Genomic DNA, 20,660 nt, shown 5'->3' with positions numbered 1-20,660 from the left:
TTTCTTTGTTTTTTAATTAATCAGCCTTTGCTTATTTTTTCCTTTATTGGGAAAAAAAGAAAAGCAATGAAGCTGCTGAACTTTAAAGACTTAGTGCTACTTGGAGCCATATTTCTGGGACACCTTTTGGCTTCTCCCATGTCTAGAGTGGCAGTGATTCCCTTAAACAAGGCCTTTTTTTCAAAGCTAGAGGGACAGCAGGGCGAGGGCTGTGGGTGCTTTAGGTGTAGGTGTCACCTGCTATGTTTCTGGCCATACAGGGCTGTTATTGAGAAGACCATCTGCCTTCAACATGCAGAAGAGATGATAGCAAACGGGTAAAATAACGAAACATTTTTTTTCTCCTCACTTAGCCTCCTTGCAAGTTTGGACTTTGAAGGGGCAAAATTTAGAGCTTCACAACTCATCCCAGGTCCCACAGAAAAAAGTATGGAAGCCCTGGGAATCAAGTGCTAAGTTCTTGCATGCCAATCCTGCCCCACCAAGCACTAGCAAGAAGAACTGAGATGACTGAATGTCCTAAACAGCTCTTGGCTGGGTGGTTTCAAACATTGCAGAAATGTTTTTATCTTATGCTAGAGTTCCTCACTTCTTCAGTTGTCCTGGAGGGGTAACCTTCATGGATGTCTGCCTGATTCTAGTTTTCCCATATCACAGTTCACTTTATTGATCTTAGCACATTTGACCTCAATAGCCCATTTTCACACAAAAGGAAATGGAAAGAAAACTCAACAAGCTTGCCTAAATGAGTCTATTATTTAATACTCCTGCTGCTTCTTCATAACTGTAATAGCCAATTCCTGTTTATAACCATAGCCATGTAAAGTTATTTACATTAGAACCCACCATCTAAATAACTGTAAGGAGAATTTATGGATGTAACTTTTCACTTAACTGTAAAATTTGCAGAGCTACCATCTGTAGACATAGTGCCCCTCAGGATACGAAGAAATTGCTGGGACTGTCTTACTGATAATTCCCAGTTTCTTGGGATTACGAGATATAAAGACAACAAGTTCAGTATGAATTAAACACATTGAGCAATGAAGCTATTCAGACACAAACAATTGCCCTGCTTGTTTTTTCTGTATTCTCAGTCTTGGGTCATTCTTACACCCAGCTGGAAACATGAAACTCCTTAAGATATTCAGGGAAGGCACTTCAGAAGCTTTTGCTTGCATGCCACAACACACTGGTACCTACATACTGCTCAGATGGATTACTGTGATGAGTGCCATATGAATAATGACATTCTTGGATAAAGTAAGTCATGAAATAAATCACGGCAGGATGCTTTATGCAATTTTGAATTGGATCCTGAAATGCCCTGGGAGGTGGCAGAGCAGAAATGAAGACAGGATGATGTGTCTTGTGTATGAACAAAAATATCTTCTGCATTTTCTAGTGGCAGATGTGATCTATTGCAAAATCTGTTCTTTTGTTTTTCAGCCTCTGAACTGGACATGAATGGGATGGCATCAGATCACAACATTTCCTCCCAGGAAGAATACCTCCCACACTATCTCCAGAAGGAAGACCCCTTTGCATCAAAGCTTTCTAGAGAAGCTGACATCATAGCTGGGTTTTATTTGACAGTAATTGGTAATGATTTTTTAATTCGTCTTTGAAATACGACTATGTCACTGTATCCTTGCAGGTGCTTACAAAGGCGGCAGAAGCTGCTATGCATTAGATGTGTAATTACATATTTCTTCATACTAGAAGAAAAATGTAGGCGGGAGAGGAAAGAATGTCTTAGAAATATGGTGTCAACTGTTAGCGTCAACAGACAATGCTGCTCCAGGTAGCCAAAAGTGACTAACAGTAGACCTTCCAGCAAAAAGTGAGGAAATACACAAATTTTTCCTACTGAGAGGTTACTAGCTTGCAGTTTAATTGTTCCTGACCAGAACTGGCTTTTGCCCGTATGCCATGTGGGTTTTATGGCCTGTTTTCAAAACCTCTCTCATGTGCCTATGCAGCAAAAAGCACACTCTCAGACGTGCTCATTTGTATCTTGCTCAGCTCCTGGCATCAGCTGCCCTCTGTTACCTATTATATTGAACAGTATTTTCTGCCTAACACCCTCTTCTCCCGCTTGTTTTGAAGCCTTTTGCTGTGTGCAAAGTGACTTTGCAAGCAGAATAAATGCAATTATTTATTGGTTAGTGCACACAGATGATAGCTGAGACTGATTTCTATGTTAAGTATTCATATGCCAAAGGAGTTTTTGTTCACCTGGGAAATACTGGTCTCCATTGCTTCTAGGAATAAACTGGTCCTTGTTCTGGATGTTTTACCATCTTTGCTTTGGGGGTGGGCGCAAGGTTTTATCTTTTGGTGTCAATATTTTTGCTCTCAAGTACTTGAGCTTCTAACTGTTGCCTCAACACTTACACTTCTTTCTATGGTTTAGGTTTCCTTATGTTTTATGGCTTTAGTTTATGCACTTTCTCACAGCTCAGCAGTTATTTTCTCAGAAAAGCTGAGCCAAGGTCATGTAACTGTGCTACACCAAACAGGGCTCCAGGTGTCACATGGATGAACACCAGGCTGAATACAGGGTATACAGGGTATTCCTTGATATTTGTTTTGGTTTTGATTCATTCTCTTGCTCTATCCGTTCTGCACAAAATACAAAGATCTGTCAGTCCTACCTGCATGTTTCTCATTCTCTATTTTACGTCCCTTCTTCCTACTCTCTCTTACCGCCTTTCCCCGACTGCTCTACGTAATTTAATCTTTTCTGCAGGGGAGGTCTCACAAAGGCTTCAATAACGCTTATTTGTCATTTGTCTTCTGCTTATGTCTTTATTGAAAAAGGAATTCAGAGCAGCAGAGATGACAGGTGAAGCTGTATTTCTGTGCTGTTCGCAGTATTCATGCACCATTTTGTATGTATCCTAGCTTTTCACATGTCTATTCTTTTTCTGCTGCTGTGCAGACAGATGTCTTCATCGAACTGTCCAAAACAACCCCCCTTGGTTCTTTTTTCGCTAGGTTAAGCAAATTTAGCTTTAATCCCAGGAAATATGTCTGAGTAGTTGAAATGAATCTTTCCAATGTACACTGTGTTGCCTTGTTATATTGGCTGTATTTAGTGTAGATTTATCCAGTTCCAAAGAAACACCCCGCTAGGCGTGAAACATCTTGAAAAACATAGATATAAACAAATTAGGGCAAGGAACAGAAATCATGAATTTCCAGTGAAAAACCAAAAGCTAACCATGAAGGCACAGATTTCCATGAGCAGTGTGAGGACACCAAGATTATAGTTTATAAAGGGCTGATAATCATTTTGATATTGGACTTATTGGTAAGATTCCCACCTTTCTGGTGTTGTGGACTGGACATCAAACAGCCTGTGGTGGACTCATTGTGCCCAGTGGCCCAGGCCAGGGAAATTTAAGCCATAGCTCTGCTGTATACATGTGTAGCTCTACTTTAGACATCCTACCCCACATTTTGCTCTGGGTTTAACTTATATTTCATGTGTTTGTTTTGCATTGCATTTTACTTGGTTAGTTACTCTACCCTTATGGTTATTACACACTCCAGTAGCAACTTTCATTACAGCCAAGTATGCTTTTCACATACATGTGTAAATGCTACATTTGCATCTTCCTTGGACTTGCATCTATAGTGTAAAATACCACTGGTATCCTGCACAGACTTTTTTCATTCCTTTTAGCAATCTTTGCAACGATTTTAAGCAGTCATTTCTTAGCTGCTGGTCAGTCATACCGTGAGCCATTTCAGCAACAGCAACTGGTTTCATATTTTCTAGACCAGCACAGCAGTGTTTTAGGCACTGCGTGCAATAAAGTAATGGATATTAATTTGTGAGAGGCCAAGAGAAGTACAGAAAGCCCTCTTTCAAAGGGGTTTGTGTGAAGGAGAGTGTTATGCTTTTTACCAGTAAAGCTGAATTACACCTCAGAACTCAGCCACTGAGAGAGGGAATTAAACAAAACTGGTGGCAGGAGCAATGTCAGGATTTCTTCTGTGCTTGTGAATAGATGGGGTAAAGTAGTGTTTAAATATATTTTCCTTAGCAAGAAAAAAAAAGGCTTTGCTTGGGCTAATGCTTCCCATGTGAATTGTACCTTACAAGCTTGGTTTAGCTTATCACCATGGGGATCCCACCTTTAGCTCCTGTTGATGTGTAGATCCATATTTTATTACCCATTCACATTTAGGTGGATGGCAACATTTTAATAATAGCTTGGGCCTGCAAAAATATGAGAACTTAGAAGGAACTTAATCTTGTTCCCAGGTAAATGTCTGAGTGGCTTTTTTTCTTTCTGCAAACAAAAATAATCCTAAGTTTCCTTTTCCACTAAGATGATTTCTGACAGTTCAGAGCATCCACATTTCTTTTGGGACATGAAGCACTGCCATGCAGAGATTTTCAGTGGTGGATAGTGGATCTTGAGGTAGTGGAGAAGGAAGTCTAACTCTGTGAAGCTATTCACTGACATCAAATTCCACACAAAAGGCTTGCTGAGGCTGTAAATTTGCTTTAATTGGCAGCTTTATAGTTAATCCCAGCTCTCAAGTATCCAAAATAGTAAACAAAAACTATGTGCTTAAATAGCTCTTGGGCGTAGTTGTGTCTCATGGTAACTGCAGTATTGCAGATTTACTTTGTAAACTATGTAATCTGCAAAAAACAGAAAACTGAGCTGGAGCATTCAACTCCCATACCCAGCAAGGATATGTCTATGTTTTTTTTTGTTGTAACGTGGTTCAGGCCAAACCTGTCCATTGCCACCTTCTGCCACTGAACCGTGACCTGTATTCCTTTGGAGATCCCTTTCAAGAAATGGTGGCCCCTCTTGAGGATGTCCTGTGTGGACATCCTGATAGCAGAGAGAAGGACTAGCTGCGGAAAGGTGGGAAGCTGGGAGGTGGGGAGTACTATTGGGCATCTTTTTGTGCTTGAGGCATGTAAGGTGCAAGAGAGTTTAAAATGTATTTCAAACAGGAAAAGAAGCTGCACAGTGGGTGAACAAGGCTGGGATCCTATCAGAAAACTCAGCAGAAATTTTAGGGTCAGGCTGGTTGTACAACTGAAGTATTGCAGTTTGAAAATATAAAAATACATTTTTGTGTCTTTAAAGAAAATCAGGGGTCTTGACCAATCTGTGATAAATTCTCTGCAAGTGTGTGATCTTTTGTCCTAACTAGTTCATTTCCATGTGTATTTTTTAATTGCCTGGTGAAAAAAAAAATCAAACAGTACATGTGGTTATAAGAATCCAATTCTTTTTACTTGTCACTTCCCCCACTAGCTGCTTCATCACCGACTTGATTGATTTACTGTACAGCTGGGTAGGGTGACTAATTACTGAGTGGAGACCCGCTGGCTGTCAGCTCCTTTGAAAGCCCGTGGCAAGTAACTATTGATTTGCAAACTGTTGTTGCATGCTTCCTCAACGTGTTATGAAACAGCGTAATTGAAAACAAAATCCTGAACTATCTTCTTTTTTTTTTTTTTTCTCTGATGGTTTAGCACTGCTGTCAGATCAGAGAAAATGAATCTTATTTCTTCAGATTTCTTCTTTTATACACTTTCACCTCTTGCCACAAGTTGGGTCTTTCTCTGTAGGTGGCACTTTTTTAGTTATGGCATCTTTGGCTCTTTGTGTGTATTTATGTAACAGTGTTATGGTGCCATGGACAGTTATGCCCTGAACTGTTTGCTCCTGGAAAAGAGCCTTTATTTCATATCTGAACAGTCTTTTTTCCCCTGTTTCCAACCCCAGGCTCTGCCCAGGCACATGGCCTGCCAGCACCTACCAGAGCTGGGAGCCTGCACAAGCAAGGACTTTGGCTAGCTGTTAGGAAAAGCTTTTTAATAGTAAGAAAAATTAAGCATTAGATGGCTCATCTAGGGAGATTATGAAGTTTCTATCTCCAATGAGTTACAAAAGAATTCAGATAAGCAATTGTCAGATGCAGGTATAGACAAAAGGCAACTTAAATTATCACTGGACCCCTTCCAGCAGTAGGATTAGGAGGTCAGTGGGCTGGGGCTCTCTGAAACATTGCTATTAATAATGAGCAGTTGCTTCAGAGACTTGTCTGATGAAGACATCTCTCTGGACTATCAGTCAGTTGAAAAAGATTTGGGAAAATATCAGGTGAAAGGTATTTCAAAGTAAATGCTGGCACACCAGATATCCTAAATATCACTAGAGAGAAAATGGCATTAAGAGGGAAAAGGATTAAGACATACGAAAAATACTCAGCAACACTAAGATTTATTCACTTAGCTGCAAGGAAGAAAATAATTCAAATTAATACCTGTATCTACTTATACTTCAGATTAAATTTTCAGAGCCATAAGAATTCACCAAGGATAAATCAAATTTGCTGAGAAAACCTTACATTAAATGATAAGCCAGCTTCTGTCCTGTTTATTTTTTAAAATAATATAGAAAGTAATACTGTCAGGGTAAAAAGAAGTGTTTACAATTAGACAAGTGTTGCATTTTTTGCTGAAAAATTCAAAATCAAACTCCTGAGTTTGGTAAACTTTTGGTTCCACAGTTACTCATATTTCTTGAGAAATAATCTGGGTTTAGCCTCTGGGAACCATATTTCTCTCTGCCTCATGGATGTCCCCAGGTTGGGTTTCTTGGTTCTGTGAGGACATGGCACCCCTTGCAAAGGGGTTTGTTGATGGGCCAGAGGAAATACCCATTTAATTCCTGAAGGTTTGGCCTCCCAGCAGACTGATGAAGATTATGTGGTGTTCAAAGGTACAATATTTGGAGAGGGCGGCACTGCTGGGTGGATGGGGGGCTGCTGGGGTCTCTTTGAACCATGGAATACGGCTGAGTTTGCACCACCAGAGCCATGCGTAGGGAAGCACCATGAAGATTGACTTTTCTGCCTCATCGACAGAGGAAAGTTGGGTTATTTATGACTTTTTTATAGTAGTGTGGAGTATTGGCCTTGGCCAGCAGCCAAGCACCCAGGGCAGCCACTTGCTTACAGCCCCTGTGGTGGGATGGGGAGGAAATAGGAAGAGAAAAAGCAGTGGAGATAAAGACAGGGTGAAGGTAAAACAGGGAGATTGCTCATCAGTTACTGCTGTGGGCAAAACAGACTCATCATGGGGAATTCAACTTAACGGAAAACAGTTAATTACTGATTCGAGTAGTGAGAAACAAAGGTGACAAACATAAAATACTTAAGGAAAACACCTTTCCTCCACCTTTCCCAGCCTGAACTTCACTCCAACACCTTCTCCCTCATTGCTGTTGTAGGTCCCTTTGGTGAGGCAATGGCAGTTCAGGAGGCTGGGGTCTCTGCCACTCTTCACTCTTTTCTTCTGCGTCTCCCTCCTTCTTACTTGTCTCCTCTGCTCTGGCGTGAGGCCTCCATGGGCCATGGTCCCTTTGGGGTGTTCACCTTTGGGGGTGACTCTTGCTTCCTGAAAGGGATGTTGTGTGCTGCCTTGTTTCCACTGCAAAACGCTCACTCTGGGCTCAAACTCATTCAAACATGAGTTAGTGAAGAAACAGTTTTCTTTAAGGGAACTGGAAACCCTGCAACTTTTGGTACCAGTGTGATTAGCTCCATGGCTGATTAACCACTTGCAGCGTTGGTCCCTGAGGGTCCTTGGGTGGTGATATGGCAAAAAAGATGTCAGTCAACATGAACAGGATCTCTCCTTATGCACTGAATTCCAGCTGGAAGTTAAAATCAGATATATTTTATCATTTTTCTTTCGTATAATAGGAATCTGTTTTTATTGTAAAATTTAAGATGTGATATTAATACATTAATTTACATTATTTTAGAAATTTATCCCTCAACCTCTGATTACAGTATTTAATAAAATTAAGGTTGATCAGAGATTGGGGTCCTTGTGATTACAGACAGCTGAATTTCATTCTTGTGGTTGTATAAATGTTTGTGGAACAAACAGGGTTGATCAGAACAAAGGAATTATGGGGTTTCTATTATGTGCATTCAGATGATAGTTGTGCAGGCTCAGGTGGTGAAGGCAATGCCTTGCTGCAGAGGGGAAAACAGCATTTGTTGTGGGAGGGAGATGTCTGCAGTAGATGTCGCAATGAGGTGCATAATGAGGATGAGATGATCATGTTTCAGCGTAAAATGTCTAGCCTTGGGACCACAGGTTCAGGCTGAAAATATCAGAGAATTTCACAAGGAAGATGGGATATTGCTATTTTTGAGGAGAATTCTAATTTGATTGTTTTTCTTTTTTTATTTTTATAGGGATTCTTTCAACTCTGGGAAATGGGTATGTTATTTTTATGTCCTCAAAGCGAAAAAAGAAGTTGAGACCCGCTGAGATAATGACTGTTAATTTAGCAGTGTGTGATCTGGGCATTTCAGGTAATTTCATGTCTTATTTTCACTCATTTTTACTACCCCACCAGCCTTTCTGGCAGCAGCAAGAGTCAGTCCTCTGGAAGTCATGGGGAGTCCAAAATGCCTTTTGCTCTATTATTTGCATATAAATAAGAGAGAAGGATAGAAAACAACATTCCTGAACAACTTGATGGAAAGAAATGAAAAGTACAGAGGAAAATATAGGGTTGGATTTATAAATCAGGCAAAACTCCTGTTCACCCCAGCACTGGGCAGGCCTTCAAAGGCAGGTCCCAAGTGCATCTTGGCACATTAACCACAAAATACCTCAGTATTTCTGTTGAAGAAAATTATATTATCTTGCTGTAGGGTGAAACAGGAGGGATCCAGGTACCTGAAAAAATACATATTTAGCCAAATATGACTGGGGAGGGGCATGAGGGGAAAGAACTGGGAAATGCCAGTGGCCATCAGCTTATCAAAGCTAATAGTTTTCTCTCTAGTGACCATCATCTTTTATCTCTGGGTCAGGAAAATAAGCACTTGGGTCAATCTATAGAGTACGAGCAACATCATCCAGCTGGAGGGATTTTTATTTCAACCCCACAGCCTGGATGCCCTGGCATTAGAGGAGGGAGCTTTGGAAAGGTTTATATGAAGGTGCAGAGTCAAAAGCCTTTGGAGATCCTTCCTTTGGCTCTTGACATGAGTCTCATTCAGCTGCTTATGGCTACATGCAAATGCAGGGGGAGGACTGGGCATCCTTTAGAAGAGGATGTTTTGGATGGCAGACAATCCAATGGGTATGAAGGCCTGATGTCACCCATGGGATCTCCCCAGCGCAATATAAATGGCAGTACGTTCCCATGCTCCCAAAGTCATCTGTCCCCTATGTGTTGCATACAGCAAGACCCCTGCCCCCACCTCCAGTGCACCCTTTTCCTGCCCTCATCTCTGCCAAATGCTGTTGCCTTCATCCAAATGCCTAAAATAGCACTGAACAACATAAAATGATGGCTCCCAGCCTCCCAAAAATGAAGCTCATTGTGGTCTCACTGCACATGGCCAAGGAGCTGTTCACCCCCTCAACTTCCAGTAACTTTGATGTCTCTTGGTGATCCGTAAACATGGTTTTCTGAAGGAGATAGTTATGAATTCAGCAGAAGAAAGGCATTAGTATAAATATCTCTGCTCTGCTACCATGCAAAGAAATCCCAATGATTTCTTTGGATATCTGCCATGGAGACACTATTTCCATCTTGCAGCACTTAGAAGTGAAGAAAAAAGGAAGACCAGATTTTGCCTCTTTGTGATGCTCCCATCTCCTTTGTGTCCTAAGAGTCTGTCTTATTTTGTAAGGCTCATATCTGACTCCAGTGAGAGTTACTCCAAGGAGACAGAGTGTTTCAGGAGAATTTCCATAGCTGTATATTTGGAATGTAAATAGATGTCTCCTAACCATATAAGCTGTATGTCCCAACCATACAAACTACAGCTTGTTTGGGAGTCCTCTTAGCATAAGGGCTGCGAGTTTCTCTGTTAAAGTCTGTCACCAACATACCACTTGGTCACCTTTTTTTCCATGGTGATCTCAATCTATCTGTGTGTTTAAGTTTTGTAATTAAACATAATTGTGATTGATTGGCACAGCCATGTGTGCTTTTTCTCCCTTCTCTTTCCTTCTCTTTCCTTTCTTTTTTTTTTTTTTTTTTTTTGTTGTTGTTAATGGAAGATGTTGACTCAAGAAATGTGATGTGTTCTGTCTGCTGGACTGACTGGAGTGAAGATGGAACTTTTTCCAAAATCTTCATATTTCATACACTTGGCTTGGCACCTTGTTCAAGAAATGGGTTGTGCCATGGCCCTGCTTCCTGCAGATTTCCACAGGGTGGCACCAGCCACTTGTTCAGAACTGCACTTTGCACTGATACCATGCTCCGAGTCCTGTGCCGCTGAAGAGAAATTTGATTTTGTGCAAATAAATATTTTGGCCTTTAGAGCTGGCAATGATTTACATGAGTAAAGTTGCTGACTCTTAGCATATTTCCTAGACCTTGCCATATGTCAAGTTTTTCTTGAAACCTTAATCACAGGGGGTCAGCTTTTGCTTGAAAAATTAAAGCACATTGCTTCTGCTCGGAGAAAAGCGCATAATATATTGACCTGAGCACAGCTTTCAGGCTCAGGCAGGATTTTCCTTAAAGGCTTAGGCTAAAGGAAAAGAATCCCAAAATACCTTGTTTAAAAATAAGTATAATTTTGAAGGGTTTTCAATCATGATGCTTTTGGCATAGAAAATGGAGCAAAGGCCATTTGCTGCAAGATTTTGTTTTGGTAGGAGTGTTTTAATTTTCTGTTAAGAATGAAAACAGAATGCATAGTTTTGCATCAGTTTGATCTGAAATGGAATATTTTTGGGAACAATCCAAAATATTTTTCTACAGATCACTTCAACAAAATAGAGACTTTTGTCTTGACTTCTATGAATAGGTTACCTTGTGGGAATCAGCTTGCAAGACCATTTTGGCTACTTTATAAACCAATTCACTGAATTTTGATGACATTACAGTGTGTTTCAGCCAGGGAAACTAGCCCAGGGCAGCTGAGATGCTTTCAAGGTGCTCTGGCAATTCCTCTGCAGGAAGGAATACAGTCACAGGAAGGTAGAGTTCAATATTTAATGTTGTTTGAATGTTGCAATTGAACTGTTCAGGCCTTGGAGCATTTCAGGTCAGTCTGGTAAGTCAAAATGAAGGATCTGGAAAAGATGCTGATGTTCCTAGACTGTAAATTTTTGAGTTTTCTGTTCCACTAAGGTTGATTTTTTTTGTTTATCCAGTTTGAGACAAAAAGAAAAAAAAATTGGGAAGTGGAGATTTCTAACTAGAAAATTACAATTTCCAAACTTTCTCATTTTCATGATACTTACAAATAATATGAATAAAGTTAATCTGTTTTAAGGTGAGAATGGAACAACATATGACCTAACTTAACTTCTTCCATAATGCACCGCCCACTTTTACAAATGGAGAAATGAGCTAAGGTGCCACTAGGACAGAGTATCCAAAGTAGCTAGGTATTTCTCTTCTGTTTGGGGATGCTTAAAACTTTTTGATATCTGTGGCCAGGTGGCTTGCTGAGAGCCATCAAGGAAGAGTGTGGTATGGACAGGAGCTGAAACCACTTCTGCAGCTCAAGTCCATGCTGCGACCATAGCACCATCTTTCTTTCTAACCTAACACTTTACCACAGTATTCATCCTATTGTTGGGCCTTGATAAGTTTGCAGAAGTCCTCTTTGAAGGCAAATTTCTTTACCTTGTGTTTGAAGACATTCAATTGATTATGGGGATGTAGCCTAACTAGATCTGTGCCTGTTTCAAACCCAGACTCACCCATCACCCGTACTGTTTACATACTGGCATGTGTTTGCATGTGGACTTAACACACACTCTGAAGTTTCCATAATGGGAAGAGCTTGCACATGCTCATTACCAGGGTGTGGGTTTTCTTCTGCTTCATGTAGTCTGCAGTAAAGCACCTGTTTCCAGCCATTCTGCAGGCTTGGCTCATCCTACTACAGCATAGATGCTACAGGATCTAGCTACAGCTATCTTAGGCTTAGTCCTGTGGATGGAGGGCACGCAAGTCATCACATCTGTTGTGCCTGAAGCCCTCTCTCCATGTTGCAGAGCATTTCTACTGGTATTAACTTTGGGCAACGGGGAGGCTTTGCTTCTCTGAAAACGGGTGTTTTAATCAGTGATGGATTTTATCAGTCAACTGACATTCTTTTCTCCTTTTGAAGTTGTAGGAAAACCCTTTAGTATCATTTCCTTCTTTTCTCATCGCTGGGTGTTTGGATGGATGGGCTGCCGCTGGTATGGATGGGCTGGTTTCTTCTTTGGCTGTGGGAGCCTTATTACCATGACAGCTGTCAGCCTGGATAGATACCTAAAAATCTGCCACTTGTCTTATGGTAAGAAAGAAAACTATATTAAGTGGCTATAGAAAAACTATATTAAGTGATACAGTTTTCTAGACTGAAATCATACTTAAGCTCTTCAGGATGCTTTTGTTAAATATAGAGGGGAATACACAGATAAGAGAAACATATTTGTGTGATCCAGGTAATCCCAGCTGAATTTGTATTGCTGGATATATCACGTTCGCTGTTGTCTCTCTGCTGTCTGCTGAAACCATGAGTTTTAGTAATCACTCATAGCTAAATCACTTTGTGTCTACCAAAGCCTATTAACATTAGCAGATGCAAGTATTGCACATATTGCAAGGTCTTATGGACCAACACACAAAAGTATTCCTTATTAGATGCCTAAATTCCTTTAAGATATGTGGCAAGGTATTTAAAACATCGAAAAGATTTAGATGTGCAATAGCTTATAATGTGATATAATCTCTCCAGTATGGAGATGGAACCTGAGAGGATGAAATAAATTTAGCAATGAAAGCTGTTATCACCATATCCATCAATATCTTATAGCTCTTGAATGTGATGTATTGTATGCTTCATTCTTTCCAGTTAAAATGTGCTGTCACAGTTTAGAAAAGATGTTTTTCTTGCATTGGAAGCGACTAACTCCCCAACAGATTACAGGGAATACTCAAGGTGACTTTACATATAAGAAACGCCTTGCCCACGTGACTTGAGGGACATACAACAGATTTCATTATAATGACATATAATATCGATCAGGTATAAGTCAGTTATAATCAGTATAATCAGTATAAGTCAGTATAATCAGTTATAAGAAATGTTTGCAGCTAGGAAGTGTAAGTAGGCCAGTCTGTCCAATAGCTGAGCGTGCTGTCAATTAAAAGCTGTGGTTCTGCGCTAAGACCTGCTGTCATAGGTCCTGGCATGTCCATACTATTTCCTTAAAGAGAGTGCAGGGAAGGTCTCCATAGCTGAGTTTTAAATACACCATTCATACTAAGCAGGATTTCAGTTCTTTCTATAAAAGTCTTATCAAAATAATTCAGTGGTAACCCAAATCATAGACAATTTTCACAGACTTGGTGAGATGAAGTAAATATTTCATAGTCATCTGCATTCATGCCATGAACTCTGGTATTTAGTATGACATCTTAATTCAAGAGAGACAGAACATTTCAAAACCTTTTTTCTCAAGGGCTATCTGATCATGGTTGTCCGTACAAAATGATGGAGAGCAATAAACATATTTAACATGTTCAGTCTAAGCAGTTAACTTAGCCATTTTCTGTATAAAGCCTAAATCAGTCATCAGGAACCTGGAGCGCCTGACTATATACCTACACCTTCATTTTGTTCAAAAAACAGCAACTGATTTTGGGGTTTTCTTTTTTCAGTTTGACAATAGCTGTGAAAATAATCGCTCTTTTAGCACTCACATTGAATACAACAAATCACCTTTCTGTCTCTCAGCCATTGTGCTCGAATACATCATTTGTCAGTCAGTGTTCATTTTCCTTCCAGTGATCTGGAAAAATAAAATCAGCTGGGGAAGGAGCACTGGTCACATCCAAATTACAGTTGTTTCCTTGCTTTGGTTATGTTTTAAGTCATCCTCAAACCCTGAAGAGAACTCCTCAATGTCAGTGTATGGGGACTAAAAACAGATTATAGGTTCCAAGATGGAAGGAGCTGTTATAATACCATAGTCTGAGTTTCTGCATAAATCATAGGTTTTAACTTGTTGGTCCTATCTGAATCCAACATGTTGAACATAGGTGATGATGGAAAGCTTGTAAACTGAAGCTTTTTCAAGATGAATTAGAGTCCCATGCAAGATGAGCAGAGAGACAATATTCCACTCCACAACTCCAGGCATGCCATTAGCATTTAATTAAAAAAATGGGCAAGAATACATAAAAACACCTGTTATGAACACTTCTGACAGTAAGGACATGGTCATTTCCTGTACTGGAAAAGAGTGACGAGGTAAAAATAAATGGCGGATATGTTATTTCTTCTGTAAAGCTTTGTCTTTCAGTCACTTGGGTTAATAATTTATGTTAAGAAGTGACCTGAGATCAAATTTTAGCCAGTTAATATATGACAGGAGAATAGGAAATTATATAAGTTACATTATATAGTTGCAGCTAGTGAGCCTTCATACTGAATAATGAAAAGCTGAATGAAACAGTCCTTCATGGGGGTTGAACCTCCATCTCATCTGAGCACACACTATGAGTATGCCTTTAAAGACCGCAAAGCAATTTTCAAAATTACTAGACAAGATTCCCACGATTGTTGCTGAGCTAGTTGTTTGGATTGCTTTTGTACAGGCTATTCTAGGTTGTAAATCATCACAGCCTAAAGCAAAGATCTGAAACAAAGCCAGGTGGAGCCCTCCATATGAGTGTGCATTTCTCTTCATGAGGTACAATGCAAGCTGGGGTGGCTAGCTCAGGGGTCACTATTGATATCTGGAAAAAGGCAAGATGAACCCTACAGAGTTGTTGGCAAACAGCCAAGCAAACTCTTATTGCATGTGTAAAATGACATGCTCAATTGTGCTAAATACATATGGACCTGAACTTGTAACTCTTCAATTATCTTCCAGGTACCTGGCTGAAGAGACATCATGCATTTATCTGTCTGGCAATAATCTGGGCCTATGCTACGTTCTGGGCTACGGTGCCTTTTGCTGGTGTGGGGAGCTATGCCCCTGAGCCTTTTGGGACCTCTTGCACTCTGGACTGGTGGCTGGCGCAGGCTTCGGTGGCTGGACAGGCTTTTATTCTGAGTATTCTTTTCTTTTGCCTCCTGTTCCCAACTGCGGTGATTGTGTTTTCCTATGTCAAAATAATTTTAAAAGTCAAATCATCCACCAAAGAGGTTGCTCACTATGACACCAGGATTCAGAACAGCCACATACTTGAAATGAAGCTGACGAAGGTAGGTAGGACTCAGTTTGCTTTGTCGAGTCGTAAAAGCAGGCTTGGAGAATTTCAGCCAAACGCTCTCCTGTGCTGAGCAGTAGTACAACGCTCTGAAGGTGGTTCTTTTAGCTTTCTCCTCTGTTCCTGTCAAGATGGGAAAAGACAGGAGTTGAAACATAATTTTGTGATTAGGGCACTCAAGTCCCTGAGGTTGTGATTCAGTCTGAAGCTCTGCCACAGCCTTCCTGTGTGACCTTACACAAGTCACATCATCTCCCTGTGACCCTGTTCCCCATCATAAAACCCCCTTTGCTTTCAGAAACAGTTGTAAAGAATTATTTTAAAGCATTCAAAGTGCCCAGGAATTATAAGAGAAAAACAGATAAAAAGCAGATTATTGTAGCAGGGAAATAAAACTTTCAGACAGCTTACGTTCCTCTGTTATTGAAGATATAAACCAAATTCAGTCCTGTGATATTGCAATCATTTTTATGCAAATAATTTATCATTTAGGTTCAGCCATGAGCTGCTGATAAAACTGCACTCAAGGGATAAAATTAATTTGCCATCTCAGACCATATCCTATTTTCCCTTTCTGATTGAATCTATTTCCTATTTGGCAATGGTGATAGCCATGATCTGTGCTGATACTGGTTATTGTGCCGGGAAATCTCTCAAAATAAAGTCTTGTACTGCACAAAATGAGATTCCTTATTTGTAAAAGATTCACCAACCTCTGTAAGCCATGCCAAGAGGGAGACAAGCAGCATCTTTTGCTTGGCTGAACAAATTTTATTACATTTTTGGGGAGTTGAACTGAAAGTTATATAATATACAGTAATAACCGACATTATGTCTAAATGTATCAGAGAATCTTAGTTAGCTACCTGTATGGTCAGTGCTGTCAATACAGCTGGTAAAACTGTACTTGCCTTTAAAAAGGGATGCTTCAGTACAGTACTGTTTTGTGGTTATTCAGCACCTTTCCTTTGAAGAACAATGGAAACTTCTGATTTGAGGTTGCAGTTTTATTTTTGCCATATCGGAGGGATCATGTAAAACCTCAATGTGATCTGAGTCAAAACACTAATAATTGTCCCTTCTGTCTTGGTTCTACAGTGGAGAATGTAATGTTGGGATATATAAAAATATGGAAAATGAATCTCCATCATAACCCATTTAACTCCACAGCACGATTTATAACAAACAGGCTGTGTTTGAGATCCTTTGCTCACATGCACTGTTTCTTCAGTGACAGACAACAAAAAAAAGCATAAAAGAATGAAGTTTCCCTGAAAATAATATTACCACCAAGATGTGGAGCCAAAGACTCCACAAAAGGTTATGCAATATCCAAAATCCTTGTTCTTTCTGATGATTTTTTGTTGTAACCCTGCTAATTACCTTATTCCAAATGAGTGCACATTTATTGCTATCAGTCTGGATGCAGTAATAGTCCGTCAATGGCAGCAATATAACAGTGTATGTTCTTCAGGATGCATTATTGCATGGTGTCATTTGAAGCTATATCAGGCTGTGACTGAGTGCAGACAGACTTCAGGTAAAGTATATAAATCACAAATTTTGGCCCCAAAGAGTTTTTCTTTAATATTTATACTAAACATTCCTATGGCTACATTTCCTCCTGTTATAAGGAAGTCCTTTTCTCATTTACCAGGAATGTAACATAAATGTTTAGTAGAAATTTGCTTTTTAAAGCATCTACAGATTCTAATGGAGTACAAAATCCATGCTGTGTGTTAGGAGAAAGAAAACTAGACATTGTACTAGCATTCTCACTCTCAATTAAATTCCCAATAGTTTCAATTCCATATTACTCAGGCAAATACAGTAATTTTTTATCTGCTGGAATGGCTATACCCAGAGACTTGACAGCTCATGCCTTATTGAATGACATTATGCGTACTTGTTCCATATTTGTCTTGAAAGAATTCAAATGGTTGGCATTTTTCCAGTGACAGATAGACCATAGACCCCCTCCTGGGTGCAGGCAGAAGGTAAACCTAGTTTGGCAAAACTCTTCTCCTTCCTCCTGTTACCAGTGACCATCCTTGTGGCAAGTTATTGGTCCCACTGGGTTTTGACATCTTCTCTGTGGGACATCAGCACAACCTACAAAGGAGGAAGAAGCCCTGCATTAGGTCAGAGTGCTGCAAACTCTTTTCTTCTTTTCCTAATTTCCTTTACTTTTGCCTCGGTGACTGGTACTGGGTGACACAGAAGAAGGAACTATAGTAGGTATAGACAGGAATATACTCTCCTAAACAAACTCACCTACAGAGATACTCAGGGTCCCCCACTCACGCATACCATCAGGACCTACTTTAGTCCTGGAAACTTCTGCAAACACTTTGATTTTATGAACTTTGGAATCTGATTTCAAAGGACCCAGAATCTGGAGGACTTGCACTCTATTTTTTTGTTTTGTTTTGTTTTCCCAGTGCATGCTGCTTTCATTCTGGAATGGAAAAGAGACTGGGTTTCTTTCTGACAAGCTGAGGAATATTTGATTGGAAAAAGCCATAAAAATGAGGGGCTCTGCAAATAAACAGGAAAAAACCCCTAAACAACAAAGAAAAACCCTATAGAAAATGTTTCTAGTTTAACCTGCATTCATTTCAAAGATCTTGCTAAGATTTTCAAACACTTTCACAGTTCTGTGTTATATATTATCCTAAAAAAGAGTCTGTATGTTTTTAAAGGACTCTCTTCCTTAAATAATATAAATTTGATGTCAAAGAATTATTATTTTTTGAGATCTCATTTAGTTTCCTAATGTTTAGCCCGACTTTATAGCATTTTTAAAGGTCTGTGATAACGAATTCATTAGCTGCTCTGTGTCATGTGAAGGGAAAACAGGAGCCAGATAAAGAGGAGAGAAATGCGTGACAACTTTTGTTCATATTGTACATTTATCTGAAGCGAGTTATCATTTTTCTTTTCCATTCTGTTGCATGTTCCCTTGCATTCTGCCTAGCTCTGTGCTGTGCTGTTTGTCTAACTCTGCTAGATTAACTTCTATCTCTGTTTTTTTTTCCTCTCACAAGGTGGCAATGTTGATCTGCGCAGGGTTCCTCATTGCCTGGATCCCTTATGCTGTGGTCTCTGTGTGGTCAGCCTTTGGACAGCCAGATTCAGTTCCAATTCAGTTTTCAGTGGTACCAACTTTGCTTGCAAAGTCAGCAGCCATGTACAACCCAATTATTTACCAGGTCGTTGATTGCAAGTTTGCCTGTTGCCGGTCAGGTGGATTGAAGACACTGCAGAAGAAGAGCTCTTTGAAGAAATCAAGGTAATTTCTTCTTTGAGAAGTAGGATATCTTTAAGTACACAATGTTCCCAAAATGTAGCAAAATAAGATGTGCCAAGAGTCACAGCTCTTTGAACCTTATTTCTTGTTTTTGGCTGTGACCCATTCAGGGTCTTTCTTGCCATGGAATTTTTTAAAGTGACTCTAGGTGTAAAAAGAGAAGCAAGGAGATGGTTCTTACTTTTAGATCCAGCTGAAACTCCATTGATGTAGTTGGAAAAAAGTCCCATTGGTTTTAGGGGTTTTGGATCAGTCCTGTCCTCCTGTTCCTTTTCTTTCATGTCATCATATGGGTCACCTCCAGAAGGTGTTGATGACCTCCATTGCTCGTGAAGTAAATGGGAGAGAATTGTGTTAATTCCTTATATAATTAACCCGTTAATACTATGCCGCTCAGCCACAGAATTAGCATGGAGAGACAATAGTTCCTTAATCACCCTGTAGGTACCACTCACAACAAAAAAAACCAAATCAAAGTGCAATAAGGTCTCATAAAAAGGCCTCTTTTCTATTTACAACTTTCTGGCAAAATCCGTGCTGACCACCAGTGGAGTTCCTGGAAACACTAATTGTGCACTCAGATGAAAAATGCTTCTAGTTCTGTCTTATGCCAATCAAGTATCTTACTTCTGTGATTGAACAACAATGAGATAATGATGGATGTTAATCTGATAGGGTAGACTGATGAAAAGGCCACATATAAGTGACTGTGAATCCATAGAATTCCGTTAGAGTAATTTTCTACAAAAACCTGGAACATATGTGCCTTGGTATGTACTTATTAGAAGCATGAAGGCCCATTTCATCATTCATATTATTCCTTTACCAGTTCCAGCATTTTTTGATGTATTGTTCAAAGAGTGAGGCAATATCTCGAGCTTTGACAGCTTCCCTTAGCAGATTATTCTGTAATCTTACACTCAGATTTATCTCATCTGCAGAACATACAAAGTTTATATATATTGTGTTTGAGGTGGTGCCAAATTTATAGTTTATCAAAAACCCATCTGCAGTTTTAGGCAAATGGGAGACAAATCTGGAGTAGCCTTTTAGTGCATCTGGATTTGTGTTTAACCTCCATGTTATCACTCCAAATGTGGAAGGGGGTTTCACATAGTCCCTCATGCTGAACGCAAGTTGGCTTTCTTAGGCCTGTGCAGTGAACAAAATGATCCGGAAAAATCACTTCCCAGAATTAGGACTTAATTGTCAGCTTGAAACAAAAAAATTATTGTTGTGCTTTCTCCTTCCCACAGGATGTATACCATATCCGCACACAGAGACTCAACGGCGATGAACGAAACCCAGCTGGAAGTATGAAGGCTCATTTCACATACAGCAAATGAAAACCTGATGACAAACAATCATACACTCTCAAGTTCCTCTTTCTGTAAATAAATTGTAACATGATGACGGTTTTATTTTACTCCCTAGTCCTATGTACAGTGTAGTTCTTTCCATCCTGATTAAAATAGCGTGATTAGAGCTGGGCAAATATCAATTATTTTAAGTACTCAGAGGAAGAAGAACCAGAGAAGATTCATACGTACAAAATTTTTTTGTTCAATTCAGAGCCTTTAAAATACTTTTTTTTTTTTTTTTTAAACACTAACAGCAGTGATACTTTGGACGATATTTTCCTTCATGGAAAGGGAAGTATTCACAGAGGCCAGTTTTAGTTTTCTAAAGCTAATCTCCCTAGATTCCTACTGCAGTCACTGGAGAACTGGAGCATGAGAGAAAGGATTCCTTAGAGGACAAATCAGAGTCAGAGCTTCACTTATCAGAGCTCTGAATCACTCACTGAAGAAACATTAGCCCACTGATTATCGTTTGTGAATATCTCTCCAACTCATGTAGCTACAAGCTATCTTAAAAACACTTTGACTTCCATCCTTCAATATTCAGAAATATTTTTTTTAGTCAGGGCAAGATCAGAAGTGCCATACATACACCACAGATGGTCAGTATTTGTAATGAGAGGGGAAAGGTCTCTTGCTCAAATGCTAGTTTCATTTAAACAATTTGGAATCATGAATGACTTTGTAACAAAAAAGCAGAACCTAAATTAAGTCAGCCCCATATGAGCCAAA

General features: G+C 39.7%; 1 protein-coding gene across 1 annotated transcript; it reads left to right on the top strand.

The window, feature by feature from the left end:
- The first annotated feature begins 1,448 nt into the window (after window positions 1–1,448).
- On the top strand, window positions 1,449–19,887 carry OPN5 (opsin 5). The gene is made up of 6 exons (XM_009492185.2): window positions 1,449–1,602; window positions 8,257–8,376; window positions 12,160–12,330; window positions 14,918–15,252; window positions 18,305–18,549; window positions 19,824–19,887. The coding sequence occupies exons 1-6, from the start codon at window positions 1,464–1,466 to the stop codon at window positions 19,885–19,887; spliced, it is 1,074 nt and encodes a 357-aa protein (XP_009490460.1). The 5' UTR covers window positions 1,449–1,463.
- The last annotated feature ends 773 nt before the right edge of the window (window positions 19,888–20,660 follow it).

This window comes from Pelecanus crispus, chromosome 3, assembly GCF_030463565.1.
Source record: "Pelecanus crispus isolate bPelCri1 chromosome 3, bPelCri1.pri, whole genome shotgun sequence".
Classification (NCBI taxonomy): Eukaryota; Metazoa; Chordata; class Aves; order Pelecaniformes; family Pelecanidae; genus Pelecanus; species Pelecanus crispus.
The sequence above is the reverse complement of the archived record's forward strand: the minus strand, read 5'-3'. Positions and strand labels throughout refer to the sequence as shown.